Source organism: Antedon bifida, chromosome 11 (genome assembly GCF_963402885.1).
Source record: "Antedon bifida chromosome 11, ecAntBifi1.1, whole genome shotgun sequence".
Taxonomy (NCBI): Eukaryota; Metazoa; Echinodermata; class Crinoidea; order Comatulida; family Antedonidae; genus Antedon; species Antedon bifida.
The window spans coordinates 9,567,329-9,595,164 of record NC_136236.1 but is presented as its reverse complement, the minus strand read 5'-3'; the positions used below and the strand labels follow the sequence as shown (position 1 = coordinate 9,595,164).

General features: G+C 33.4%; 2 protein-coding genes across 2 annotated transcripts in view; one reads left to right on the top strand and one right to left on the bottom strand.

The window, feature by feature from the left end:
* The window catches only part of LOC144856409 (plexin-B-like), a 33,219-nt gene extending 23,550 nt beyond the window's left edge, over positions 1–9,669 (bottom strand). Inside the window, exons 1-11 of the mRNA XM_078714411.1 lie at positions 9,301–9,669; positions 8,806–9,024; positions 8,398–8,526; positions 7,225–7,337; positions 6,813–6,930; positions 6,332–6,488; positions 5,706–5,802; positions 3,412–3,526; positions 2,803–2,937; positions 2,015–2,116; positions 763–850 (exon numbers count right to left, since the gene is read on the bottom strand). Coding sequence (XP_078570537.1) covers positions 763–850; positions 2,015–2,116; positions 2,803–2,937; positions 3,412–3,526; positions 5,706–5,802; positions 6,332–6,488; positions 6,813–6,930; positions 7,225–7,337; positions 8,398–8,526; positions 8,806–9,024; positions 9,301–9,543 — 1,516 coding nt within the window. The 5' untranslated portion in view covers positions 9,544–9,669. The remainder of the gene's footprint in view (positions 1–762; positions 851–2,014; positions 2,117–2,802; positions 2,938–3,411; positions 3,527–5,705; positions 5,803–6,331; positions 6,489–6,812; positions 6,931–7,224; positions 7,338–8,397; positions 8,527–8,805; positions 9,025–9,300) is intronic.
* Positions 9,670–26,115: 16,446 nt separating this feature from the next.
* LOC144856405 (plexin-B-like) overlaps positions 26,116–27,836 on the top strand; it is a 66,521-nt gene continuing 64,800 nt past the window's right edge. The window contains exon 1 of the mRNA XM_078714408.1: positions 26,116–27,191. Coding sequence (XP_078570534.1) covers positions 26,142–27,191 — 1,050 coding nt within the window. The 5' untranslated portion in view covers positions 26,116–26,141. The remainder of the gene's footprint in view (positions 27,192–27,836) is intronic.

Sequence of the window (27,836 nt, the reverse complement as noted above, 5' to 3'; positions counted from 1 at the left end):
TGTATCGATTGAACCATTTGTTCAGTAAAGAACAATGTACTATGTTATAAACACTTAATTGTCTGTCAGCTGAAACCACAGTCTCTGAACCGGGAACCTATCATAACCAGCTAAAAGGTTCAAATATTTTTTATTGTATTTACATGTTTCATGTGGACAGTTTGTCTGAAATAAAGTTGAATTAAAGGGGTGAATACTGTTTATACGTAACCAAAACTCTATGTCAAATTTATTTGGAAAACCAGACTTTCAAGAATATGACAGTTTGGGCAAACTTAAAGATTTTCAGTTGACTGTTTTTAAGCTGTTAATAACTGTATAATGTTCTTTGGGTTTTTAAAAAGTTTTCTGACAAAAAACTGGCAATATTAAAACGTTTCTTTTTATTGATTAGGGCCTATTAACTGTTTGAATAAATTATCCCCAATTTGTAGCATAAATGAGACAGATTTGTGGTTGTTAAATGGCATTCTCAAAATAAAAATATGTTTGTGCATAATTTGATTGATTTTTGTCCACCATGCACCACACTGATTTAACGATTTTTTAAGAAGCACAAAATTTAGCATTATGCGCAATCAATATACAAACTTTTGTTAGGGGTAATTGCCCTAGCAATAGTTTTCTCAGTGAGTAGATGATTTGTTGTTCTTTATTTTATATTTTTTGGTAGATATGTGAATATGAAAACAAAATGTATGATGCCAAGTAAATAATTGATTTAATGATATTTATCAATGTAAACAAGCAGGTGAAACCAACCTTGATAAGCATTGTCAACTACATTCCCATTCCAAAATACTTTAATATATGCGTTTACTTCCTGCTTGTCATCAGTGGTGTAGTCATACTAGAAAGAAAGAAATGAAAAAAAGTCATTAAAAGTACACTTGAATATCAAATAACATTTGGCATAATGCCACGATGAAATTTATTCATTATCATGTGACAATTACAGGAAAATTATACCACACAGCCTTCCAAAAACAAACAGTTTTTGGAAGTGGATATAAATCAACTAACATGGTATGGGTAGCAAATCATTATTAAGTAACAAGCTAGATACATCCATTCATTTTAATATAATATCCCTATCAATTTTTGCTGTGGTGTTTAAAAATAATATCTCCACATTTTTAGGCATAAGTTTAATAAACCAGTATTATAAAGTTATAAAGTTATAAAGTCAATTTATGAATAGAAAATTAATGAAAACAACTTTATAAACCACTTAAAATTAGCAAAATTTAATTACATATTGTTACTATTGAGATTAATTATCAAGCACTCTATAACAAGTGGTTTTGTTAAAGATGTATTGTCCCTTGAAACACAAAAAAATGAAGGTCAGAATATTCTAAATTTAAATTGGCCATATCAAAGTAATATTAAAGTTATTCACTTTAAGTCGAAAATTCGAGCCAAAAACAACAATTTTACGTAATTAACAGCTAAATTAACTTGATTACATTTCTTCTGGAAAATCATCGCGAGCGAAAGTAAACAAAGATTTCAAACCATGATTATACATTATGCATGATGCTAATTAGGATTGTTTACAACTCGTCACGGTTGAGAAGGTGTTTTCACACAGATCGCGAGGAAGTTTTATGATTATGCATACAGAGTAGCCAAATAAGTGCGTTGCATTATGAGATATGTTTTGATCGAAAACTTTGACTGGAAGTCAAAGTTATTTTTTGAACCAAAAAATGTCTGTATTTCAGTTAAATGATTTTTTTTTCGACTAAATTTTGGTGAAAAAACTATTATGATACTTCAAAATGACCCACTTTTTTTCGAAATATTTTATTTTTTATTTTTTTGGAATTTGACAAAGGGACAATACATCTTTAAGTTGTACCATTAATATAGGTCCATGGTTGTACTACAATGTGTCAATATTAATGTTATACAGTATCTTTGTCATTCATTTGAAAATGTAACTAAATGCTATTTGATATGTGTATATGTAATCCATCTGTTCACATGTCTTGGTTGCTACTATACTTACAGTGTATTGTGAACATGTGATATTTGAGTTAGATTCATCAACTGTTGCTGGAATCCTGACGGTTTGTGTTTCAATTTCCAACTCACATTCATAGCTGTTGACCTACAATAAACAGATTATAAATGAAAATTTATAATCTAGGTAAGTGTATGTTGTGTAATACTCTATCTCTTGTGGGAATTGAATTCTGGAACCTTACAGTAGACTAACATCTCACACACATCTCACTACTATGCTTCAATCAAGTTTCTTGAATATTTTTTATAAACCAATTAAGTTTTATAAAAGAATTCAAGTGCAAATTGCCTGCTAACACACGCAATAATGTTTCACTGGGTAAACTTCTTTTCCATTAACATTTTGAATGGAATAACATTATTGGTCAGTTTAAATCATGCGGTGCAAGTCTTACCATGACTGTACTGTTTGTTTTATAAATTTAGGTAAATTGCTAAGGATAACCTTAAGCGAACTCATTCACTATCCTTCTTAAAGGTGGATCCCGTTCACAAGACAAACATACACAAGATGCTCTACATAAACAAAGCCTTAAGTCTTGGGAGTGGAGTTCTGAAAAATGTCAGGACTTGAACCCAGGAACTTTGGATTGATAGCCAATCATCATAACCACCATGCCACAACTCCACTCAGTAAAACTCAAAGAGTTAAGAAAAGTCTATTTGTGGAGAGTGAATTAACTCTCAAAAAGTTCAGTTTATTTCAGTGTAAATTATCAAGGAGAAATAATAATGAATTTCTTTATGAAAATATTAACTTTAAATGTTTACCTTTGTAGCATTTGGTAAATTCTTAATTGGTATTATGACTTCTTTCTCTATATTTGCATGAATAAGTTCCTCATTTGGTTGATAAATTTGTGGACATGACCCTTGACCTTGAAAACCATTTGGTGGTGATGTTGGCTACATATTTAAACAATAGCTTATAAGTGTAACAGTAACATAATTAAACATTTTGGATGCAATAATTACATAGATAATTTTCTGTTTGTTCTTCACACCGATAACTGTAGAGGATATAATGGAAACTGTTAGTGTTAATACGAACCGCGGTAACTACTGTAAATTACCGACAAACATCACTACAATATAAAGAATACACCATTATTCTTACAAGTTCTTTATCTGGCACCTAATGTTCCATCTGCATAGATTAAAGTATCTTGCCTAAGGACACAAGGCATGCATCAGCCACCTCGTAATATAATTCCCATAAGTGTCATTCTATAAACTAAGCAACCCATTCGCACCTTACCAACCCCTTCCAAAAACAATTAGCCTAACCATGTTGTCTCAAAAAGTGCTTATTTGAGCAATAGAAGTTCAGCTTCCATTTGATTATACAGAACAAAAAAGGAAAAATTCTTAATTACTTACGTTTCCATTCAAAATAATTTTGTCGTCTGCTGTGCACAATGTTGATGCATTATGGGTACATTTGTTGTCGTATACACACCAATCACAAGTAAAACTTGAAACACATTCAGAACAGCTACAGTATTGAGAATAAAATCAAAACAATATTGTTATCTTATAACCGTCTGACACGCATGCCACCGATATAAAGATGTTGTTATTCTAATAAAGATAATTATTAAATCATATACTTCATAATTGTTTTAATGCAAAAACGAGGGGCACTATGTTTTAACATTGCAGCCAACTCCTATCACTGAATTAACATAAGTTGATCTATTTCATTGTATTTGACAATTCTAAGCACAAATGCATACAGTAATTTGTTGATTGTAGAGGTAATGGTCTGACCATTGCAAATGCATCATGGATTGCTAAAGTTTAAATTCTTCTCAATTTCATGAATCCAATTCATTCATTTTTGCATATTTGTTTTTTTTTTATAAGGAGATTTGTTTAGGTCTTGATAGTGTCCCAGGGGTTCTACTGTATACTATTTAGATTATATTGTTAATTGGAAACAATTGGAAATTATTAACCAATGGAATCAGTGGATACATTTAGGACTGTTCTGTACTTGTTAAAAGCAAAATACAGTAACTCACTGAGTTCAGATTTGATAGAGCACTATGAGTTTGTTATATTGAATAAAAGAACACAATTTTCCCACACCAACTTCCCTTTGATTCAAAAGAACCTTTTGTTATATACAAATAATAGGCTAAATTTAGGTAAAGTTATTGTTGAAGTACAATTCAGTAACAATACAGAAACCTGACATAATAGAGAAGGTTTTACAGTTCTGGTTTCAGTAACAGCAAGTCAGAGGCTGACAAGTTAATACCAAGAAACAGTAAAAGCAAACATTGTATTTTGTATGGTTGATTAAAATAACCTGATTAGTTAAGTATGTGAATGAATGGCATTAAAGCATGCTTGACTGCACAGGCAAGTCAAGCAAAAGCTGTCAAATGGTTGATTATCAAGATTGCATACAATTATACTGTGGAATTTATTACGGGTTGAGGGAATTTTATAGTGTCAGCCTATACTGGACACATCCACATGCTTTTTCGACTTCTTGTTAAATGTTCTGTGAAGGTTAAAGATCATTCAGGAAAGCAATCATCATTACAACCTATACATTTAATAGGCTTACTACTATCTACTCAAAATAACACAAATAATAACTTAACTTAATACAATAATAATAATCAAATGAAATGAATCTTTTGAATCTAGTTCAATTATCAAAACACTAACAGTAACTGTTTTTAACACAGTGAGAGTATCACTCTCAATAGTTATGTTTTCAATTATAAACAGTTTTCTCTTACAATCTAAACTAAATTCCTTCATGTACTTTATACACCAAGTAGTTTATGATTTATGACATGCAAATACAGTCAACTTTCCTCTCAGTAAAAATTAGAAACTAAGCTGTCAAAATCATAATGTTCTTAAGAATCCAAAACTTCTGGATAATTGTGGGAAAACCTTAGTGTGCTCTAAGACATTGCCATGCTTTTAAAAAGCCAGATATTTATTTTGTTCTGATCTCTGAAGACTTTGGACCAACCCAAGACAAGAGTCTGATTGATAATATTTGAATTTTCAAAAAATACTTAAATTACATTACAACAAAGATAAATAAAAAAGGTGTTATTTAATCTATAATAAACACGTAACTGATGAGTTGATTGTCTTGAAAGGAAGATATATTGGTTAATTTGGTTAAAATATCTATCTGGTTACAAATAGGGAAGTATAAAAACAATGATGATTCAGTGTTGACACATTATGGTTTTAAATATTTGACAGTGTTTATTCATTCCCTCACAGCTATCAATATTTTCTATCATGGTCCCAATATAATATCAATTTGAAAGAAGCAATCTTGTATGCTTTGTAAATGTTTGTACAGTACAGTAATACACAATTACAACTGTCCCACTACAACAATATTATTATCAATATTGTATTTGATTTCCTTATGTACTTAAAGATGACTGTGAGATTATAACACATTATGTACATTGCAACCTGGTACAGCAGAAACTAAAAAAACATATGTTCATTTCCTTAAAATAATATGTCACTTGAATTTCAGATCCTTTTATTTCGTTATTATCTTTAGAAAATGTGTGTTTACAATAAAAATTTGATAGTTAAAGTAGTAAAATTTGAAATATTTTTAAATGTTTATTTATTACACATGCTTATACAAAAATTCAGTCAGAACAATCAGTACTTACGAAGTAATGGCACTGCAGTCAAAGAATGTGAAGTCAGTGGAAATAAAATCAACATCAGTTACAGATGAGTGAACTGATAAAATAACATCTACAGAAGCTGTAAACAAATTATTTAAAGGTTAGCTACTGTGTAGGCCTAGGCCTTAATTTCAAATGCATTTCATGGGTAAATACAAAATAATTGAAATTAAATACACAAATCTCTACAAAAGAGAGGCAGATAGGTTTAAATAGTTGGTGCAAATTACTCCCAAAAAATGTGATGTACCCATATATAGAAATGATGAGGTGATATCACTACCATATTTGGGCATATCACTACCATATTTGTTTTGTTAATCTAGTTTGATAGTGTAGACAGAGCTTAAGATATTATTAGGTTGAAACAAGGGTCACTTTGGGGAAATCCCCCTTGTTGCGAATGTAGAGTAGTGAGTGCATGATTTCTGTACTCCATAGTGTGTACTAAAACCTATTTCCTCATGAGTTATTAATAGTATACACCTCCTACTGGGGAGAATGCATACCATGTGTGAAATACTACTAGTACAGCCACTGCTACAGTTACATTAAATAAAGAACAATAAAACAGAAAGTAAAGCATATTAGTATAATGTTTAACTCACCTTGGCTGGTTGGTATTTGTGGCACATGTGATGAAGGCGGTGAATAACAAGTCAATGTTTCTCCATCTTTTATTGCAGATGATTGAAAGTCACCAAATTTACAATTATAAGTTTGGTTGATGTTTAAAGGAGGAAGTTGCTCAACAGTTAGAGAAATCTATGAAGAAAAACGTTTAAGCTATCTGTTTATTGGAGTTGCATACATATTAAAACTTGTTATTAAATAATTGTATAATTCTCTTTGTGAAGACGCATCACAAGCCAGATGTACACTGGATCTCCAACCAGTTTGAGTCCAGAATTATTATGGCCGAGGAGTGGCTTGAACCCTATTATAGATGTGCCGATAATATAGATATAGTTTGTACTAGTACCCCTGCCTTAGTAGTGCTAAAATTCTCCAGCTAATGGCAAAATCATTGATTTAAAAAATATTACAAGCCTAGAAAACAAATTTAATAAATTGTTCTTCACAACTCACGCGGATATTTTCATAAGTTAGAGGAATAAAAGGTGGTTCAACACTTCTAATCTCTATGCATTGGGCACTGTTGCTTGGCAACCAGGGAGACTGTTGGCATTCTTTAAATCTGGTACATCTAAAATAAAAAAAGACAATGTAAGTGCTATCTGCACTAAAGAACATTTAAATTCTTATTTGTATTAAGGTTTGTTTTAAACTGTTTGTATTAAAAAAAAATATTGAAGAAATAATTAAGCCTGAAATAATTTAGCCTTTAGACAGTAAACTAATTTCTAACATTTATTTTCATAGTTTATTATTTTGCAAAATATCTGAAAAAGTTAAAAAACAAAAAAATCTCCTAATAATTTGTCAAAACCAAAATAATAATTTGGGGATTGAAAAAAAAAAAAAAAAGAACTCTATTTACTTTTTGTATAGTGTACACCATCCACAATAAGGATCTGCATCTAGTTTACCTGGTCTGATACACTCATCACATGTCATAAACCGACTGCAGTTTGCTACTTGTAGCTTGACCAACTAATATGATAATTGTATTAAAAAAAAGAAACATTAAGACACAATATACAAATTAAACAGTTCACAAATTTACCATTAACATTTTCTTAGAATACAATTGAATGGTAATTGTAAAAGTTAGTAAGAATTATTTTATAAATTAATTTGAAATCAGGGGAGGATTGCTATAAACGGTCTATAACCGATCTTAGCGCTTAGCCGGCTATAATTCGTGACGTAGCAAAGTAGTCTTTATTATAGACCATTGCTATACTGCGGTCTAACCTCTAAGCGGTCTTTAAAATTAAAGCCTACTCGAAGGAGTCTTTATATTAACAGCCTTAAACCTCTCTTTTTGTTGCTTTTACATATTATTTATCATTAAAGACAAGTAATTTTAAGTGTTAAATAAATTAATAACGGTGATTTTATTCTTATATAGGCCTAGAATAGATTTTCTCGCGTAGAAATGTACGTACTGCGATTTGAACAAATGTGACGAACATTACCTTATTTGGTGTTCTACGCGTAAAATGCCCTCAATTTGTTACTTTACGCCATCTTAGCTAAGACTGTTTTATAGCAATGGTCTAACAGGGATGGCTTTAGTAAGACCATCAGTTAAAAGAAGGGGTTTACATTAAATTAAAAAAATCTAGTCCTTATCTATGTGAACAATTTCATCTGGTTCCTATGTGGAATAAATTAAAGTTCGTGGATAGTAGTAAACCAGTGTAGCTGTTAGCTGGATGAATCTATCTACAAACTTTACTTATAGTCCTTCTTATAGGGTTAAAGACATCAGACAAGTATCAAAATAAAAAAATGGAGATGGACAGTACACCACGCCAGAACCAACAACAATGAATGGACTCCAAAAAGGCACACAAGGTCAAGAAAAACCAAAAACAAGATGTTTTGTATTCAGCATTTGCTCGCATATCCTGAATGAGAGTCTGCACATGATAGGAACAAAAGGGTTAGCTGGGAGAGGCCTTTGCCTTGCAGTGGGCTGACAATGGCTGAAATAATGATCTCCGTTCTTGTACAACAAAGGACATATATTATAGAATAAACTAACCTTTGTTGCTGTGAGTGCTATTATATAATTAGATGTGTCATCTATAAATGTGTCTGATCTGACCTCTTGACCTATATCTATGGTGACAGTCTCATACACTCTAGATGAGGTTTTGTTGGTTAACTCGGCCTGAAAAATTGGAAGAAAACATAACATTTAATCAATTTAAGACATAGTACATTCAAACATATTTCTACATTTAAGCAGTGATAAAACGAGCAAAAATTAGTAACATAATGCTAGTTTAGTAGAACAACCTGTAACTAAAGGATGCTGACAAATATGTCATGTACCTTATCTTAGGTCCTAATTTCACCAGTTGGAGAAGGTGAAGGTTTTTCTAAAATGATAATTCATATTAGCTTTTATATAAACCATTGTCGCGTACAGTACTAATTTTATACTAACCTTAATAAGTTGTCCATTATCTGTGCCTATGAATGCTATTGTATGGTTATCTTCAATTGCTGTAGTAACTGATGTTAGTATTTTATCATTAACTGTTAGCAATGCCTCTGATACTGCTGCTTCTGTGTAGATACCTTGTGAATAACGTCTGTATAGTTGCCTACCATCATTTGGTGGACACATCAATGACTGAATATCAGCAGCAGTAAAACTGAAAGACTTCATTACCAAAGAAAACATATTATTACAGTAAAATTACTTGACTTCATACAGAATAATAAACTAATACTTCAGTTTCAAATCAGAATGAGTGGTTATGACTGATGATTCACTATCTGGAACGCATTGCCATAACTGTCCATGTGTTTGAAAGGAGATTGGACAAGTATTGGTCAAACAAGGACTTTATTACCATTCTAGGCTGCTACATGGCATAACCCACACTAAGTATAGCAGGACTAAATAATGTAAGCTTGAAAATAAATATAATCATACTTGTGGACAATCAGCTTCATCTGCATAGTCTAGAGTATGGACATCATTATTAACGTTTATACATCCGTTTAATGCTTTGAAGAATGCATCTTCTATATCATTCCACTTGTAAATACACATTGCAGATTGTCCAGTTGCAACTCCACTTCCATCACCTTTAGCAAACACTCCATACAGAACATTATCTCCAGCTTGTAGGCCTAGTGAGGTGCCCAACTCAGTGCCTACAGGGCCGACATACATGTCTTGTACCAAGTTGTAATCAACATTATTAACTACACAGCGAATGTAGATCTCAGATAGTGTATCAAATGAGTTATCTTGACAAACACGACTTAGTCGCGAATGAAAGTAATCAGTATCATTGGGTCTAACTGCAACAAAGTAAGTATATCCTTCATAATTAAGTGCTGTTGTAAATTGTATAGGTTTATTTTTATAAGATTCTGTGTAACTAGTAGATTCTAAGTTACGAGTTTGAAATATTAATTTTGTTTCTAGAAATCTGCGAGTATTAATAATTTCGTAGGAATACTCTATTGGATCGAAAGATGTATGTCCAGAGGATATGTATAAAACAGTTCTTTTGGTATCATCCAACAGACCAGGTGCAATGATTCCAACTGCTGACAATTCACTCACTAGTCCATCAAATACATCACTTCCATCTAAAGTCAAATCCACAAGAGATCTTCCTTCACATCTTCCATTGTTTCCTCCTCCACACGTGATCAATCTATCATAATCATAATCAATTTCTAATATTTTATTAATGTTATCACAGTCATCTGATGAACATGTTGAAATATTAACCATGATGCTAAAATCCTCTGACAGTCTGTACAGTGAGTTGTAAGCTCCTATGTAGATATCTCCTGTTGTATTATGGATTTTGACATGGTACAGATCTTCATTTTCATGAGGTTTAAATTCGAGTAACACATCATTGTCGGATGCTTGTATGCTTAGCAGAAATGTTGAAGAATATAGCAGAAATACAGAAATGTTTAACAATGTTGGCAAACTCATATTTAAAGATGAGATAACGTCATTACCTTATGAAAGAAAATAAAAAAACACTACTTTAAAATAAGAAATACAATGAATCATTAATGATTAATTTTTATATGCCTTTACTGAATAGCAATCTACTATCTATACTCATTAATTAAAAAGCTAAAACTGGATTGTACTAAGATTGATTTTGGAAAAATATCCCACTCAGATAATATTGCTCCTTTCATGATTACATGCTGCACAGGATAGTTTAGTACAGTATATAGTATCAGAGTATCAGTTTTGTCTAATACCCTTTTAATATCTGCATACAAAATTTGTATAACTTGTAACCAGTGTTTAATCTCCTGATTTATTGCACATTTTCATACACGCATATGCTGAGAAATATCGGGAGGAAAGCGTACAGTAGTTGCACGCTATTTGATTACTATGATTGGTCAGTTTAATACCAGGGCAATACACGTGCGCACAGAACAAAAACAGGCCTCTCTTTGTGTTTTTCTCCCAAGATCCTGTTCACACTATGCAAACCTGGTTACAACTTCTTACATTATAAAGTTGTTACATTACATTTTGCAATGTGAAAAGGATATAACTCTATGTTTTGAACAGTCAAACAATTTGAAGATTTATTTTGGGTTCTCCACTTAAAAACTGGTTTATTTTTATGTAATATATATTTATTGATATGAAGCATCTTTGATGGATGTACAGTTACCATCAGCCAACCTATGCAAAAAGAAATATAAAGGGCGCTGCTCACTGCGGACGACCAAGCTCACTTGTCCTGATTTTGTTGCTTTTTGGATGTGTGTAGTGATTTTTTCTGTATTTTTATTGTGGATTTTCGGTGTATTAATGTTGACTATTGTTTGTTCTTCGCTTTTTGTGGTGATTGTTAACATGATTAGACCGTTTTTTAACGTCAATGAGCCGACGCAAGCTAGGCCAAGGGTTGTTTGCTATACGCCTATGGAAATGAAGGACATACGCAACCAAATCGAATACCCAGGTGCTGGAAAATGGCCTGACATACCTTTCGAGATAAGACGGCGAAAAAGAGGTAGGGCCAGTGGAGTTAGAAAACGGTTCCCTGCTAGGAAATGTAGACCATATTTGCCTACAATCATTATGGGAAACGCACGTTCAATTGTAAATAAAATGGATGAATTAAATGCAAATATGCATTTGCATGAATATAGATCCGTTAGTGTGATGGCCTTTACGGAAACATGGTTAAGTGAAGAGAAAAATGACGAACATTTTAGGATTGATGGGTTTACATTATTCAGAGGTGATAGAACTGTTGAATCTGGAAAAAATAGAGGAGGCGGTGTTATGGCATATATAAGCGAAAGGTATTGTCACCCAAATAATGTGCATCTAAAGAAAAACAGCTGCTCGCCTAACGTTGAAATAATGGTACTCTCTATACGTCCTTTCTACATACCGAGGGAATTTTCACATGTTGTTTTAGTGGTTGTATACATACCAAACAAAAATCTGGCCAAGGAAGCACAAAGAGAACTAACCGCAGTTATAGCGGAAATTGAAATGGCTTCCCCTGATGCATATATTGTAATAAATGGAGACTTTAAAGCCCCCTTCCCTACGTTTTTTAGATCTAATTTAAGATCACAAACTATATTTAATGTAAAAATAATACTATATGGTCCTATTGCGATAACTTTTTTCGTCTTTAAACGGTTAAAAATGTGAAAAATAAGTCGATTCTAATAATTATAGCGGCCCGCTATAAATCCCAAAATGCATTGCGCGCGGATTGATATTTTTGTTTTTCACCTGTAATTCGCCCACTTTTCGATCGATCGTGAGGCCAAAACAAATGGAAGACTCCTAACTTTTCAGCGAAAATACCGGGTTTTCCCCAATTTGTATAAACGGACTCTGGCAAAAATAGAAAGACAATTAATGCAGCAACTATACAACGTCAGGCTAGGTATATAGCTAGCGTACGATGTTCGTACGTTACCGATGTTTACCAGCTAGGCCTACAAAACTAAGCCTAGCTAGGCTAGGCCTAAGACCGTCCACGAGAGGTCGATCGCCGCGAGCTACTTAGGTAGTGCATTGTTTCTCACTTTTTATCATAATTTACCATAAAACGTACATTTAAGACAAGGAATGACATGGTTTAATGTTTTTAAAGTGATATATATGTATTATTTTCCAAAAAACGTCCAAAATTGCAGGGAAGGGGTCTTTAATCATTGTACCCTAAAAAAGAGTAGCGTTTACTATTACCAACATGTGAAGTGCAGCACGCGGGAATCTGTTACCCTTGACGTATGTTATTCAAACGTAAAACACGCATATTTATCAAGAAAATTGCCGAAACTTGGTAAATCTGACCATAATTTAATTATACTACAACCCAAGTATCGTCCATTAGTACAACGGCAGAAACCCAGGGTAATTACTGTTAAGAAGTGGACTCAAAATGAAATAGAACAGCTGAAATGCGAATTTGAAACTACGGACTGGAGTGTTTTTACGAAAAAACGGCTCAGACGAGGTAACGGAAGCGGTTAGTGCATATATTAACTTTTGTACTGAAAATGTAATACCAAAAAGGAAAGTTAAAATCTACGGAAACCGTAAACCATGGATAAATGGGGAGGTGACAGATGTTATTAAGAAAAAGAGACAGGCCTTCGAGCGAGGTAATGTAAATGAACTAAATAAAATCCAAAAGGAACTTAAACGAGTAATACGTAAAAGTAAACTAAAGTACAAACGTGAAATAAAAGAAAATTTTGTAGGTAATGATATGAGTAAGGTTTGGAGGGGAATGAGGCAAATGAGCGGATTTGCAAAATCCCCACAAGGAAGTGGAATTGTGTCGAATTTGACTAAGCAATATGCTAATGAATTAAATACTTTTTTTAATAGGTTCGATCGCTATAATTTTTCTGATGAACAGATCTTAATCAAAAGTAGGTTGGCCTTTACCAGATGAAAGTGGTTTTGACCTTAAGACAAATGCGGATGAAGTTACCAGCCACTTTAAAGGTCTGAAAGCATCCAAATCAGCTGGACCAGACCAAATTCTACCCAAAGTTCTTAAATTATGCGCAACCCAATTGGCAGATATTTTTGTATATATTTTTAACTTGATTTATGAAACACAAACCTTGCCGGAATCTTGGAAAACGTCATGCATCATCCCAATCCCTAAACGACAAAATATACAGTGTTATAACGATCTTAGACCTGTTGCGCTAACATCCGTCCCAATGAAAATTTGTGAAAAGATTGTTCTAAAAAGCTTGAAACCATTAGTTGCAGATTTTTTGGACCCACATCAGTTGCTTATCGGAGAAACAGGAACACTGAAGACGCATTAATATACAAAAATGAGAAAATGTATGCCCATCTTGACAATTGGAGAACATCCCCGTCTGTTAGGATTATGTACTTCGACTTTAGTTCAGCTTTTAATACCATCCAACCACACATTTTAATTAATAAGTTGTTCGGCATGAATATCCCCAATTTACTAATTTCGTTTGTTTTTAACTTCCTCGTTGGACGTCTCCAGTTTGTTAGGCTAAATCAAAATGTCAAATCGGACATTATTTGGACAAATACGGGAGCACCACAAGGTACTGTACTTGCACCGTTTTTGTTCACATTGTATACGTCGGATTTCCAACCTAGGTTCCTGGACTGTCCAGTAATTAAATTTGCAGATGATTCTGCAATGATAGGTTTAATAAAAGAGGATGACGATACAAACTTCAAATCTGAAATAGTTAGGTTTACGAAATACTGTGATGACAATTTCCTGGAACTTAAAGTAGCAAAAACCAAAGAAATGCGAATAGATTTCGTAAAAAGGGAAATTGAGCCTGTCCAGATTAAAGGACATGAGGTAGAAATCGTTAAAACATATAAGTATCTTGGGGTAACGTATGACAATAATTTATCATGGGGAGAGCATGTAGATCAACTAATTAAAAAATTAAATACTAGACTGTACTGTTTGAGGAAAATGAACGTTTTTAGGGTTAGGGAAGAGATACTTACTATGTTTTATTCATCTGTTATTTTTTCAATCTGGGATTATTGCCTATTAGGCTGGGGTGGGAACATAAACAAGGGAGATAAGGGCCGCATATGTAAAGTGTTAGAAAGGGCATTAAGAGTGATTGGCTCGTCGGCGCTGACAGCGGACTCAGTCTACGATTGTCACTACGGAGAACGATTGAAAAATGGTTTACAGGCGATCATGGAGGAGGAAAGCCACCCCCTTCATTCTGATCTTCTTCGCTGCCACATTGGTAGAAGTGGTAGACTGAGGCCGGTGTTGGCGCGGACGGGTCGATACTCAAATTCGTTTCTCCCAGCTGGGATTAAAAAAATTTAACGATGATTTTAAGAGGTAACTACAATAATTTTGATAATAACAATAATAATAATATATAATTAATAATGAAATATAAGACACTTTTTAAACTGTTTTGTAATGATCTGTATTTTTAACTTAAATATTTTTGAGCTGTAATTTTATGATGTACTTTCTTAATCATTGTGTATTTTTATACTGTTATTCTACATTTTATACTTTATTTTTATACGATATTTTTATGTGATAAGTGAGCAAATGCAATTTCCAGTTTAGGTTGGACAATAAAAGTTATCTGTATCTGTAAAATGGAATAAATTCAATTTCTTTTTCTTCAATTAGACTATACATTGCACTGTTGCAATATTATCAAGACGATTATACAAAAACCAAACAATGTTAAAGCGAGACCAGAAGCTTCCAACGAGAAAAAAGCTTGATTATTAAGTTAACAATTTAATTACTTATAAAATTGTATACAGTAATTTGGAAAGTCAGTTAGCTAGTTAGGCCGGAGGATTAGCTAGGCTAAGCCAAGGCCTTAGCTAGGCTAGTTGTAGTAGGTCTAGGCCTAGCCTAGTAGCCTAGGCCTAGGCTAGGCCCCTTCTTAGGCCTATGGCTGGGCCTGGTCAGGCCTAGCCTAGGGCCAGGCCTAGCTAGGTAGGTCTAGGCTAGTAAAGAAGAAGTAAGTAGGCCTAGGCCTAGCCTAGCCTAGGGTGGAATACGATTCTTAGAGTTTGGAAAAAAAATGGAATTTACTTTTAGCCCAGTTTTGTTCACCAACATCCAAGAGTATTCACACGAAAATCCAAATTATTGCTGTAGCCTTAGGCTAGGCCCTATTATAACAAGTAACCAAAAGTAAGTCCGATTCGATTCGATCCGATCCTTTCTCTCTCCTCCCCTCCTCCTCCTCGCGCAACAACAATCACATTATAAATAGTTTGTTTTGTTTATAATAGAGAGGGCAGCATCATAAGTTTACCGATCTTCATATTAAAACCAATCAAACGCAATTCAGCTTTGATCCAATGTGCTTATCAAAGTTATTCAGTTGCTTTAAACAGTTTTTAAAATCACATAAGCAAATATTTTTAATACCTTTTTAAAAATATATTTTATAATTTTTTTATTATTAAATCTTATAGTCAGGCAGCATTTGTCACTATATTAACTTTACTTCATATATTTAGTCAAGTTTGATTTTTCACTTTTAAGTGATCAAGGACATCACAACGAACAACTTCCAACTTGTTGTCCAAATTCTAAACGCGTTTTTCATTCGCTGGGGGCGCTTTTTCAAAATGGCCACCTATGCTATCTAGTACTTATATCTCGGCAACCACTAATCGTAGAGACTTGGTTTTAGTCTTAAACTGTTCGTAAGGTACATAATTCTATTCACTATAATAGAACATTTTGCCCTAAAATGACCGGAAATACTATTTCTGACCATTTGACCTTTGACCTGATCTTATCATATCTTGGTAACTAATGGTCACACAGACTTGAAATTTGTTTCAAATTGTTCGCAGTATGCCTTTTTATATTTACTGTAATTAAATGTTTTGTTTTAAAGCAAACAGAAATGCCATATCTGACCTCTTGCCCTAATGCATATTGTAATATCCACAACTGAGAGACTATAGATTTGTCTAGTATTGTTTATAACTTGTACCGGTACTTGTGGTTTTTTTGATGATATCCCTTGTTCCAAAATCAATATTTCAAATCACCAATGGAACTGTTATAATAAATAAATACATACCATAAATATTGATGACAGTCAGATTACCCTCTCCAGTCAATAAAGTTCATCGATATCGTCTACTAGCTCTACATTCGAGTCCTTTGTATTCTCACATCCATCACCACACTCACATGCATCAGTACAGAGCAAGTTGTTTTTCTTACAACTGCAGCGATTTGTTGAGCATGAACCATTGCAGGTACATCGACGAATTTCTAGAAGAGCTTCTGGTGCTGGTGGATTGTTGCAAAATACCGGCTTCAAGTGACCATCTTCTAGTTGCCAGGAGTAGTCAGTTGCTGGTGGAATAGATGGAGTTGGCTTGCATGATGAATTCCATACAATAGACATGTAGTATGCTCTTTCCACGTGTGGTCTAAGAGTTCCCATGGTTGGAGGTAATTGTTGTCCTTCCTTGCCTTTCTGTGCAAATAACATCCATCTCAAGTCTGTGACATAATCTGCCTTGATCTTAGAAGTACTGTATAATATGCAAACATATCTTTCCATTTGCCTGAAAATCCAATTTGGTATTTCAGAGGTCAGTCCATATACAGCAAATGCATCTAGTATTTCATCGTTACATTTCATAAGTGCTTTGAAATGGGCGGACACTCCTTTTCCAGCAAATGTACCTGTGTTATCTGTACCTTTAAATGCGTACCATCCAATCAGCGCTGCTGATATTTGTTTTCCAAGTCGGTAATAGCATTCCCATATAGGTATTTTTTCCCCTCTTTTCCTACAAAATGTGGTCATTGGAGGAAGTAGAGGATAGCTTCCTGTTAAAAGGATAAAGACATCAGTATCTACAGAAAATATGTCAACATTGGCACTTGGATATTTGTTCATACAATTAAAGGCATTCAATAAGACTAGTTGGTCCCCTTCTTCCAATGTGTGTTGTCTGTGTGTCATCTCTGGCATCATGATAATTTCTGAGAGATTGGAGTTTGCCATCATGGACGTGTGATGTACTACTAGGACCTTCTTCGTGTTGACCCAAGTGCCAATGTTGACATATTGCACTTATGAAATGTGACGATGAAATACTAGACGCATTTGCTGTATATGGACTGACCTCTGAAATACCAAATTGGATTTTCAGGCAAATGGAAAGATATGTTTGCATATTATACAGTACTTCTAAGATCAAGGCAGATTATGTCACAGACTTGAGATGGATGTTATTTGCACAGAAAGGCAAGGAAGGACAACAATTACCTCCAACCATGGGAACTCTTAGACCTAACGTGGAAAGAGCATACTACATGTCTATTGTATGGAATTCATCATGCAAGCCAACTCTATCTATTCCACCAGCAACTGACTACTCCTGGCAACTAGAAGATGGTCACTTGAAGCCGGTATTTTGCAACAATCCACAAGCACCAGAAGCTCTTCTAGAAATTCGTCGATGTACCTGCAATGGTTCATGCTCAACAAATCGCTGTAGTTGTAAGAAAAACAACTTGCTCTGTACTGATGCATGTGAGTGTGGTGATGGATGTGAGAATACAAAGGACTCGAATGTAGAGCTAGTAGACGATATCGATGAACTTTATTGACTGGAGAGGGTAATCTGACTGTCATCAATATTTATGGTATGTATTTATTTATTATAACAGTTCCATTGGTGATTTGAAATATAGATTTTGGAACAAGGGATATCATCAACAAAACCACAAGTACCGGTACAAGTTATAAACAATACTAGACAAATCTATAGTCTCTCAGTTGTGGATATTACATGCATTAGGACAAGAGGTCAGATATGGCATTTCTGTTTGCTTTAAAACAAAACATTTAATTACAGTAAATATAAAAAGGCATACTGCGAACAATTTGAAACAAATTTCAAGTCTGTGTGACCATTAGTTACCGAGATAATATGATGATAGAAGGTCAAAGATCAAATGGTCAGAAATGGCATTTCCAGTCATTTGTGGTCAAAATGTTTCATTAGAGTAAATAGAAATATGTACCTTACGAACATTTTAAGATTAAAACCAAGTCTCTACGATTAGTGGTTGCCGAGATATAAGTACTTGATAGCATAGGTGGCCATTTTGAAAAAGCGCCCCCAGCGAATGAAAAACGCGTTTAGAATTTGGACAACAAGTTGGAAGTTGTTCGTTGTGATGTCCTTGATCACTTAAAAGTGAAAAATCAAACTTGGCTAAATATATGAAGTAAAATACAAATGCTGCCTGACTATTAGATGACGAAGTTTATTTTATAAGACAAAAAGAATTGATTTGGAATAGGCCACGCCTAAACTTTAATAAGCACTTATAGGTATTGTTGACTAAGCAAACTTATTGATGCAAGCCATGATCCCTATTTTAGTTAAAAAGGCCATTTTAAACTCAAACTCTGTCTACACTATAACACTTTATGTGACAAAAACAATGTGATATGAACATATATATAGGCCTACAAAAGTGTTTATTTTAGTGTGTCATGTGATGGCATTTAGGCATAGCCTAGGCCTATATATTCTTTTTCTTTCGCATCTTTCTTCAAAATTATTAGAAAATATTTTTATTTTCTTCTCATTTTAACACTATAGCTTTATAAATGTTTCATTTTCAACTCTACAAAGTTGTTCATTACTCAATCTTCTTGGAAGTGTTAGAAATTAAATAGTGCAGCCTGTTTTGCTTTCTACTGTTGGAAACGCACTTTTAGAATGAAAATGTTGATCCGTCAACACATTTAATGATGTTTTATAGCGAATCCACACATAATTGCTACATAATAATATTTTTGTTATAAGGAAGTAATCTATTTTGGTTTATAATATTCAAATGGTAAATTCAGTTGGTCTTGCTCCAATGAGTTTATAAAAAAGGATTTGTAATAAACAACAAAGCGCGTATTGACATTTCAATCCTCATGAACTGCAGTTGACGTGTTTGTTTACATTTGAAGTAAATACAACTCGTTTTCTGTCTCAATTGTGAGTATGCTACCTTCATTTTGTATTATATTGTCTATTATCTTTGTAATATCACTACCATATTTGGGCACATCATTGTCAAACTAGTTTGATAGTGTAGACATAGCTTATGGGCAATAATATCGTGACAATACAACGATGTTTATGTTCTTGATCATGACGTCATTTTATTTGATTTCAATAAATAATGGTTATAGAATGAATTCAATTTCGCTTATTTTATTCATCAAGAAAATGTATGTTTATGTATTTGAGATCGTTACCATCCTATGCCTTATAGTATTTCAACATATGCTCATCAGATGAACAGGGAAACTTCAAACTAGTAACATATTCATAAGCAAATTAAGTAAACTAGATGGTACGCTCGCCTCGCTCGCGTACCATCTAGGTCGTGCCCACACATGGTTCTCGAATACATAGTAATTTCAGCGTTAAAAAACTGGGGATTTTAAATGTACGTACGTACCGCAGGACAATGATACATGTCGTTTACAGGAACGAATAAATAGACACAGTGATTTATGTAGTCAACTAAAATTAGCACCCTGGGAAACACTTCCGAAATAGAAACTTGTCAAAAAATGAGACCAATTGTTTGAGTCAAATTTAGACAAACTTAATTTGTGATTTGTATGTATTGTATGTAACATTAGGGTTGAGGGATGGGGAAGAGGATGGGTGCAAAGAAGAACAATTTTTATATATATTCTTTATCCATTTAGTAACAAAATAATAATTGTTTTCATGTTTTACAAATAATATACCTGTACCACTAAACACAGTAAAACATTGCGATGTAATACTTTGTTGAAACAACTGTCACCGTCATAGTCGATTGAAATAGTACAGTACATGTAACGATCATATACATCACTAGGACGTTTATATTTTGTTTGTAATTATAGTATTAATTAATACAAACGTTAAGAAGCAACTGTCAGTAATAACGTTTATTTGTATATGTTTATATAATGTAAAACAATTTGTGAAACCACCTCTATTCGGGGCAAATCAATGCGAAGCATCATCGTATTATTGTGTGCGGGTATTTTTCAAGATGGACATCCATTATACGGTGTATACTACGATCGGAAAACACCCCTATTTGGGGCAAATCGTTGAACCTAAATTCGTTTTAATTGTCAATAACTAATTATCTAACTCAATTTAATTAGTAAACAGGGTTACATTTGGTGGTTAAAATCAGTACTGAAAGTACGAATCAACTTTACATACCATCGAGTAAACATTCTAGAAATAACGCGCGATTTACCGATTTTTGTCCTTACGTAAATTTATATTTAGATTATGACCTTATTGAAGTTTTACAATAGCCAATGCAAATACAATGTTTGATATGTCAAACTTGTTAGCCGGTCGTCATCCTGCCTAGTGATGAAAAGTTTTACCACCAGTAGGCCTACTACAAAAAACAACATGATACATTGACAAGCTAATAAAACCATACATTTTGTCACTTGAGTAACATTCTCGACGCTACACAGGGCAAGTTTAAGGCAGTTATTATTACTAGTAAACAATGACAGTACAATGATTATATTTTGCTACTTTCATGTCTGTTTAAATTCAAGATATGCAAAGTCTAGTACCAACATTACTTATTCAACAATGTGTTTGTTATTGTATGTTCTATAATAATTTTAACGAAATGTTCAACATCTGCCCACAACCTACTTCATCAATTTAAAGCCAGCCAAAATAATAAAAATGTGTACTGTATCACATCAAAATCCATGATAAAACAAGAGACTTCTACATTGTATAATCTACACTGTTATTCACTGTTAGGTATCTGTACTTCATTTACGAAATAAATGAAATGATAGCCTATAGCCTCGGTGTAACTGTAGCGGTGGTGGTGAACAGACGTGTTTTGTTTGCTCGCTCCCTAGGCCTCATCCTAACAAAAGCCAATGGCCTCGCTACTCGAATCAACTCCAGACATGGAAGAATCTGACGATGCCGTTTTAAAAGCAATTCATACTGCTTTATCTGAATCGACAAAAGCTTTACCTACAACATCAAAGCTACGAAGTGGTAAAGATACTGGACCAAGCTTAGACGCGATACTGTCCAAGGTTATTTCTACAATTCAACCTATGCTAATTTCAATTGTGTCTGCAGCTGTGAACGCGTCGACCAAACACATGATCGAGCTTCTCGGAAAGGGTGACAAGGAAAGGAACATGGCGATAGATGCAGCAGTGAACTCTGTGAGTAGAATTAAAAGTGAAGTACAGTTAAATAGATTTGCGCTCGATAGATTAGAGCAATATAGTCGAAGAGACAACATCAAAATATATGGCATACCAGAAGCTAGTAACGAATCCACGGACGACTTAGTTATAAATTTAGCGGCTGAAATAGGTGTAAATATTACACATAACGACATTAGCGTCAGTCACAGGCTACCTAGTCGGGGAACTAACAAACCTATCATAGTAAAATTCGTTAAACGTAAAACAAAAACACACATTATGCTAAATAAACGAAAATTAAAGGAAACCCAAAACAGGAAGAAAGTTTACATTGAAGATGATTTGACCCCACTAAGAAGTAAGATTGTGCGTATGTTGAAACGAGATGAGGAAATTAAACAAGTTTGGACTGTCGGTGGACGTGTATATTGTAAAACCTTAGAAAATGGTAAGGAAACAAAACTGTCGATCGATTCACCGGATGACTTGTTTAAGATTGGATGGCAAGAAGATAAAGTGAAAGAGCTTGGCCTATTTATCGACTAGGACAGGCTCGACCCTTTAAGTGTTTTACCGGATCACTCCTATAGCTCTCCTACATCGAATATTCTTCATTTTACTAGCTTAAATTTGTGTGGACTGAGGAGTAAACTCCAACTGGGTGTGTTAGAACAATATTTATGTAATTCAGACTTCGTATGCCTTTTGGAAACGAAAACGGATTCAATTGATGCTAATGATATTGAGGGATTTGTTCCATTTGTGAAACTGGCTAGCGAGGGCGAGCGTTTTGGTGGTTTTCACGGTCTTTGTATCCTTGTAAAAGAAGATATTGCCCAATACTGTAATCTGATATCTGGATGTAAGTCGGAAGCTGCTCTATGGATTAAAGTAGATAAAGAGGCATACGGGCTTGAATTTGTGCTAGGTTCATTGTATGTTCCTCACGAAGGCTCGGTTTTTCATAACAACGATTTATTTTACTCACTGGAATACGACGTCATACACATAAATAGTACTCTGTACAACCCACCCATAGTAATGATGGGAGATTTCAACTCGCGCACAGGCGTATTGGATGATTTTATTGCAATTGAACAGGAAATCGCAGATGTATCTGGTATCGACACAGAGGAAGAGGACATATTCTCTACCAAATCAAAACTGGAAGACCTTGGGATTGAAGTTAGAAGATTTAATAATGATCACCTAGTTAATAACAATGGTAGAAAGATGGTTCAAATGTGTAGAAATTTAAACCTTTTAATTGTAAATGGGAGATGTGGTGTTGATAAAGAAATTGGTAAAGTAACATGCCACAAAGGTGGTGGTAGTGTTGTAGATTATGTACTTGCTTCCCCGAGACTATTTCCTAAAATAGTATTTTTTGAGATTGACACTCTAGATAAGACCTTATCGGATATACACTCACCATTAAAACTAACTATTAAAATAAATAAACCCAACCAAACCCACTCACAATCCCCCTCCTCGCCTTTAGTTAAGACAAAGGATACCATTGTTAGAAATAACGATTATGTAACTGTTAAAACCACCTGGAATCACAGTCTTGCAATGCCATTTCATGATGCATGCGATAGAGTTGCTATAACTAACCTGAACACAAAAATGTATAAAATGAAAGCTAATAATATATCAAATGACGAGATGGATTCTTTAGTTAAGGACTTAAATAACATATATATGGTTTCAGCTAAAAAACTAAATATACTTAAAACAAATATACCTAATACTTCTCCTGCTAAAAAAAGAAAGCCCACTTCAAACAAGCCATGGTTTAATAAAGAATGTAAAAACAAACGAATTGAATATGTAAAGGCAAAAAATAAACTTAAAAAAATTAATTCAACAGAGGCAACAGAACTATTAAAAAATAAAGCAAAAGTATATAAAAAATTCATTAAGGGCGAACAAAAAAAATATTATAAAGAATTAAACAAGAAATTAAGAAATCTAAAAACACAAAATCCTAAAAATTATTGGGCTATTCTGAACAAAAATAAAGATGTAAAAAATGCAGATATAAGTTTAGGTATATTTAGAGAACACTTTAAAAAATTAAGTGAAAGTAAAGATAACGAGGATAGTGATTTTGACCCAAGGAAAATAGACCATTCAATAAATGAACACATTAATATGCCATTTACTGCAGAAGAAATTAAACTATCAATTAGCAAACTGCGTAACAATAAAGGAGCTGGTATTGATAACATAATCAACGAATACTTAAGAAACAGCCCTGTGGAATTAATTGAATTAATTACTCGATTATTTAACTTGATTCTTGATTCGGGTGTAGTGCCACAAGACTGGTGCATCGGAATTATTGTACCCATCTACAAAAAGAAGGGTTCCCCCAATGATCCTGATAACTATCGAGGGATCACCCTACTTAGCTGTATGGGGAAATTGTTTACGGCAACTATTAACAATCGACTCTCTTCTTACATCGAAGGTGCAGGTATTATGGGCGAAGAACAAGCAGGATTTAGGGATGGGTACTCAACTAATGATAATATACTAGTTTTACACTCCATAATTGAATTATATTTAAACAAACACAAAAGGTTATTTTGCGCATTCATCGACTATAAGAAAGCGTTTGACTTAGTCGACAGATCGTTTTTGTGGAGCAAATTAATTTCATGTGGCATAAACGGTAAAGTTATTACTGTTATTTATAATATGTATGCAACGGCCAAGTCTTGTGTCAAATTGAATGGTTTAATTTCCGATTGTTTCCCATGTAATATTGGAGTACGACAAGGGGAAAACTTGTCACCACTTTTGTTTGCGATTTACCTTAATGATTTCGAATTTTTTGTTAGTCGTTACTATAAAGGTCTAGATTACCTATCCAAAGAATTCAACAAGGTTTTAAGTGATGAGGATGTAGAAGTTTTCCTCAAATTATATGTTTTATTGTATGCGGATGATACAATTGTTATGGCAGAAAGTCCCATAGAACTTCAGAAAGCATTAAAAGCTATTCATAACTACTGTGGTATGTGGAACCTCACAGTTAACACGACAAAAACAAAAATTATTATTTTTTCTAGAGGGAAAGTTAGAAATAAACCCATGTTTATGTTTGGTGATGAACAAATTGAGATTGTAGATGATTACATTTATTTAGGGACAACCTTTAATTTTAATGGCAAATTTAATAAAGCTATTGACAAGCAAGTAACACAAGCCAAAAGAGCAATGTACAGTATGTTAACAAAAGCTAAACAATTAAATCTTCCGTTAGACATTGTGTGTGAACTTTTTGACCAGCTCGTTTTGCCAATTTTGGTATATGGTTGCGAAGTTTGGGGATTCCAAAAGCTTGATCAGATCGAGGTCTTTTACAGAAAATTTTTAAAGCATATTCTCAAACTTAATAAATCCACTGCAAATTGCATGGTTTATGGTGAAGTCGGTAGAGCAAATATTAAATTAGTAATTGATAAAAGAATGTTACAGTTTTGGGTACGCATCATAAGTAGCAAACAAAGCAAATTGTCAAATATTATGTTCAGGTTGCTAAAAAAATTACATGATCAGGGTATTTATCTCTCACAATGGACTAGCAAAATTCAAAATGTACTCAACAATTGTGGTATGTCCCAAATGTGGAATGACTTCGATAATTTTAATAAAAAATGGTTAGCAAAGAGTATTAATCTCCGATTGAGTGAGATCTCAAAACAGGAATGGCGTCATGATGTTTTTTCTAATTCAATGTGTGATAATTATAGATATTTTAAGGATGTTTTAGTATTCGAACAGTCATTAATTTTACTAAAAGATAATGAAAGGATTGATCTCTGCAGGTTCAGGTGTGGGAATCATCGACTTCCAATCTCTAAAAGATACAGTAATGAACACGAAACCAAATGTACTTTATGTAACCTAAAAGAGATTGGAGACGAATACCACTATTTATTTATTTGCCCCTTACTTGTTCCCATGCGCCAAATTTACATTCAAAAGTATTATATCACCCGCCCAAATAGAACCAAAATGCACCAATTACTCAATACCAGATCAAAAAAAAAACTATCAAACTTAGCTAAATTTATTCATAAAATTTTGTATTTGTTTTAGTTAGATGTTGTTTTTCGATATATCAATTATTTATTAAGACCAAATATTTATGTCTGGAAGTGTTTAGTTTGTTTCTGTTAAGATTTGAAAGAATGTTCTTTCATACCCTGAAAAAGGGTCGATAAAGAAATAAAGAATCATTGTCATTGTCATTGTCATTGTCATTGTCATTGTCATTGTCATTGTCATTGTCATTGCCTACTGTTACGTATAAACTTACAGCAACTTCAATTTGGTCATATTGTGCCATACTCTTCGGACTCGACTATATAAAAAAAACGAACAGGCTTTTTAATAATATAACATGATTAGCACAATAGCTAAAATAGGCATAAAGATTAATTGTATTTATTCTCATATTCTGTATTTTACAGTAAGGTAATGATGCTCTTTCATCTTTAAATAATGAGTTTGTCAAAAATGTTAAAGATTTTAACATTTTTGCTATATTCTACAACATTTCTGTTAAGCACCCAAGCATATGACAATGATGTGTTACTTGAATTTAAACCTCATGAAAATGAAGATCTGTACCATGTCAAAATCCATAGTACAACAGGAGACATCTACATAGGAGCCTACAACTCACTGTATAGACTGTCAGAAGATTTTACTATTATTTATAGTGTTTCAACATGTTCATCGAATGATTGTGATAACAATAATAAAATATTAGAAATTGATTATGCTCATGATAGATTGATCGCGTGTGGCGGTGGGAATAACGGAAGATGCGAAAGAAGATCTCTTGTGGATTTAACTTTAGATGGAAGTAATTTAGTTGATGGAATAGTGAGTGGACTGTCAGCAGTTGGAATCATTGCACCTGGTGTGTTGGGTGATGGTACACGTAGTTCAGGTGATCTTATCAAACGGAATGTTTTATACGTGTCATCTGGACATACATCATTGGATCCTGTAGAGTATTCCTACATGTATGTTAATGCTAGAAGACGCCTTGATACTGATGTACTATTTGGCCTCACGAGCCCTGCTTTTAATGCTATCACACCATCTTACAATAAACCTATACATGCTAAAACAGCATTTGATTATGAAGGATACATTTACTTCGCTGCATTTAGACACAATGATAATGATTACTTTCATTCACGACTGAGTCGTGTTTGTCAAGACAACTCATTTCATACATTTTCTGAGATCTACATTCGTTGTGTAGTTAATAATGTTAATTACAACTTGGTACAAGACATGTCTGTGGGTCCTGTAGGAGCTGAGTTAGCTACCTCACTAGGCCTACAAGCTGGAGATAATGTCTTGTATGGAGTGTTTGCTAAAGGTGATGGAAGTGGAGTTGCAAATGGACAATCTGCAATGTGTATTTACAAGTGGGATGATATAGAAGATGCATTATTCAAAGCTTTAGAAGGATGTATAAAAGTTAATGATGATTTCCATACTCTAGACTATGCTGAGGATGCTGATTGTCCACAGGTATGCATTGTATATTTTTTATTCATTTTATGATGTTACATTCTTTAAACTGTAATAAAAAACTAAAAACAAATATTCACAAATTAGTATCAATGTTAATAAAGAATGGCACAGAAAAAGTAGTATTTTTTTAAAAACTTCCCAGTAAATTCCGGTGCCCAATTTGTATGAATGGATGTGTTGTTATGACAAAACATTGTATAACCGCTCTTACAATAGAGATAATAAAACAGCAAATTAACTAATATTATGTAAATAATGTGATTAGTATACTAATATAATTTGCTGTTTTATTTAACATTAGGTTTATTAGGTTATAAGAAATAAATGTGTTTGCTTAAAATCATAAATTCTTGAAAAAACATACATAACAGGCAGTCAAATATTGTGATACTCTTTATTTCTTATTAAATAATAATTATGTTGGCTAATTATTTTGTTCTATGAGATAGCAAATAGTTGCCTTTCACATACAAAAAATAGACATAAAGAGATTGCTCATAAACAGTTAAACGATAAGGAACCGGAACATAACCTAAAATTATTATCACAATAATAATTTAGTCATGCAGAATTGTAGAAATAACGATGTTCTTTGTTGTCACATTTTGTTGTCCCGGTCCTAGTTTCATGTTTTTTAGGGTC